The sequence below is a fragment of the Aplysia californica genome, unplaced genomic scaffold, assembly GCF_000002075.1.
Source record: "Aplysia californica isolate F4 #8 unplaced genomic scaffold, AplCal3.0 scaffold00519, whole genome shotgun sequence".
NCBI lineage: Eukaryota > Metazoa > Mollusca > Gastropoda > Aplysiida > Aplysiidae > Aplysia > Aplysia californica.
Genome location: NW_004797789.1, coordinates 467,925 through 471,528, shown reverse-complemented (window position 1 = coordinate 471,528; position 3,604 = coordinate 467,925). Strand labels below are relative to the sequence as shown.

The 3,604-nt window shown below is 43.6% G+C and overlaps 1 protein-coding gene across 1 annotated transcript in view; it reads left to right on the top strand.

The window, feature by feature from the left end:
- Positions 1-3,604, top strand: part of LOC101857354 (hepatocyte growth factor receptor) — a gene marked incomplete in the record, with an annotated part of 36,413 nt that overhangs the window by 20,605 nt on the left and 12,204 nt on the right. Inside the window, 3 exon segments of the mRNA XM_013086907.2 lie at positions 45-142; positions 1,752-1,901; positions 3,366-3,547. Coding sequence (XP_012942361.1) covers positions 45-142; positions 1,752-1,901; positions 3,366-3,547 — 430 coding nt within the window.

Genomic DNA, 3,604 nt, shown 5'->3' with positions numbered 1-3,604 from the left:
ATCTAGTTTGACAATTTTCCTCTTTACCTTTACCTCCCTGACAGATTTTAGCACTTTTCAGTACTACAACGACCCCAAGTTCAGCCCCTTTCCAAAAACGGTGAAGGAGTTTGACGTCAGCGAAAAAGAGATCTCGTTCTTTGTAAGTAAACGAAGCAATGTGATTTTTTTTGCCAGCACAACTTACAGGGAATTGTCATTTTGTCAACTTGTTGTCAGCACATTTTTCGCACCTATTGGTGGGTGGTTGGAGAGTGGTTTGCTCCCTCTTTCCTGTCAAACATCTCTCATCCTGATCTCTCCTCTTTTTTTTGGTGTTTGTTACTCTCTTGTAACACCTGTAATCTTGGGCACTTACGTGACCTTATTGCGTTGCAAGTGCCGTAAAACTCTTACTGAAACTAAAAACCAAGCAGATGTTGGGCTGTTGCCTGATAGTTCATACAGACCTTGCAGGATAGCCACTGAGTAGATAGTTTCAATAATCTTTAGTGAAATGTTTGAATTAACCTTCCATACAGACCTTGCAGGATAGCCCCTGAGCAGATAGTTTCAATAATCTTTCGTGAAATGTTTGAATTAACCTTCCATACAGACCTTGCAGGATAGCCCCTGAGCAGATAGTTTCAATAATCTTTCGTGAAATGTTTGAATTAACCCTTTGTTTTTTCCTTTTAACAATGAGTTCCACCTTGCCAGTCTTGTCTTTTAAATTTTAGGCAAGTGAGTGGTTGGTGGGTGCTCTGGTGTGGTTTGCAAATGAGTAAGACTCTTATGAGAACTAAAATTTCAGGCAAGTTTTCTTTACCCCCTGTTGCCTGTGTCAAGGACACGTCAGCCTTCAGCGCGAATAATGTACAGTTCGCTGGTAGCATTCGCAAAGAAAGGACAGATAACTAATTGTTTGCTTGTAAAGAATCATTTGTGAGTGGTTGGCGGGTGCTCTGATGTGGTTTGCTTCTTCTTTCCTATCAAACATCTATCGTCTTTATCTCCCCTCTTTCTTTTTTGTGTTTGTTACTCTCTTGTAACACTTCTAATCTTCGGCACTTATATGACCTTATTGTGTTGCAAGTGCCGTAAAACTCTTACGAAAAAAAAAAGAAAAAGAATCATTTGCTGCATGTGTGGCAGGGGACAGCTGGTCATTTAGCAAGCAAGTGGACAGAGAGACTCTTTGCATTGCATGCTACTACTACTACTACTACTAGCACTACTACGTCATACACTGCCTATGTCATGTATAGAGAGATGCGTTGTGGGTGGTTGGCGGGTGCTCTGGTGTGGTTTGCTTCTTTTTTCCTGTCAAACCTCTGACGTCCTTATCTCTCCTCGTTTGTGTTTCTCTTGTAACACCTCTAATCTTCGGCACATATATGACCTTATTGTGTTGCAAGTGCCGTAAAACACTTTTTAAAAAAAAAAAAAAGAGATACGTTCACACATGTGTGGCAGAGCACGTAATCCACTATAACCCCCCCAACCCCAACCCCCACCCCCACCCCTTAGTACCCCCACTTACTGATTGTAGAATTACCAAATTTGTGCATGTTCTCGATCCAAGGAAGACCCCAAAGATGTTAGGTCAGTTACAATAGGGACACTGAATCGATGGCGCATTTTACTCTACTTTACTTTTCCGATTCAGCGGCCATTTGAGTCCAAGACCTGCCTGAATTGACGGCATCAACAGACAGCAATGCTTGGGCTCATCACAAGAAATAATCCTGCTGGGTTTGTTTTTTCCGCAGGGAAAAAATTTCATCGGCATCAAGACCACCGTTCACATTTTCATCGGAGGAAAGCTGTGCAACGTGACAAGTGTGATGGAGGATGAGCTGAAGTGCACGCCGGACTACACGGACCTGAGTGTCGGGGAGGGAAAGAAGTACTTGGTGGAGGTCAGTCTTCATTGTCACATTGCTCAGTTACGCCCAGTGCCCATTTTTGGCAACATCTGTTTCAGCTTGGTTCGGTTCGATCATCGGGGCTTTCCTAGATTTTTTTCCTCCAGGAAGGGAGAAAAGCTACCAACATCGTGGCGCTTTGGCAACATCTGTTTCGGCTTGGTTCGGTTCGATCATTGGGGCTAAGCTAGATTTTTTTCCCCCCTTGGAGGGAGAAAAGCTACCACCATGGTGGCGCAAAGGGAACGGAACCAACGATGACCTACATGGACATACGTGTTTGTTTTCAAGGTGGCAAATCGGGCGAAACCCCCCCGGGGCGGTGCCACAGACTATAGTGTCTTTAGGTCATTCCCAAAGGGGAGACATTTCTCGTTCAAGCATAGTAGAATTGTAAATGGGCTGACTGACCCATGTCACGCTCATAACTGTGCCTGATCTATAGCAGGGAACTGCTGCTTTTTCCCCCATGATCCTTACTATTGTCATTTTCCTCTTCTTCTTTTGTATGTTTGTCACTCTTTTGTGACCTGCTATTTCCGGGGCGCCTTGATAGTCGAAGCAGACCTTGTGGTGTTGAAGCTAGAGAGGTGAGCAGTCTAAGTCTGATTCCTTGTAAAGACTTCTCTGTTGACACCCACCCCTTGGCGCTCATATTACCTTATGCAGTTGCGAGCGCCGTAAATCCCTTTACTATAAAAAAAATGAATAAATAAAATCGGGCGATCAGTTTGAGGTAGAGGGTTTATTTATAATAGTGGGCACTGAAGCTGCCAGAAACGGAGCTAAACCGAACCGAACCAAACTGATCCCCTAATTGGCACTGCCTATTAAACAGAGATGTAAGAATTGGGGGCGGGTCCAGTCATGATCATGTGACCCTTGATGCAGTCAGTTGTCAATTTTGTTTTGATCGTCGTTAGAGTCATCACTATCATCATCATCATCGTCGTGGTCGTCGTTGTCTTCATCGTCATTATCATCATCGTCATCATCGTCATCATCATCACCATCATTATTACCAATAGGATTGTCATGATTACCTTGATCATCTTCATCATCCTCATCACACCACCACATCTCTCTTCCTATTATCTAGTTGATGGTTTTAGGGCAAATACGGTACATCATATTTCTTTACTTTCCCTCTGTTGTATCTGTCTGTCTGTCTTACTTTTTACCAGCACTAAATGACGATTATCTTGTCGTGTGGGTGGTTGGTGGGTGCTCTGGTGTGGTTTGCCTCTTCTTTCCCATCAAACATCTATCGTCCTTATCTCCCTTTCTTCTTTTTTATGTTTGTTACTCTCTTGTGACACCTGTAATCTTCTGGCGCTCATATGACCTTATGCAGTTGCGAGCGCCGTAAAACCTCTACTAAAACAAAAAATAAAACATCTTGTCGAAGTGTTTCTCTTAACTCAAACAAACGAACAAACATACTATCGTTCTGTGCAGGTTCAAGTTGGAAATTTGGTCTTCAACAACTCGGATATTGGCTATGTTGAGTACCGCAAATCTGTGGCCGATGCTACGGTTTCCACGGTGGTGGTCACCCTTTGCGTGCTGATCGCAGTCCTCTTCATCTTTGGCATGATCATGTTGTGTCTCATGAAGAGGCAGCGCTGCGGATTTTTCAAGTGAGTTGAAGGATGCAGACGGCTTGGTCTGCTCTTGTATGTTTCTCTGTGTGTGTG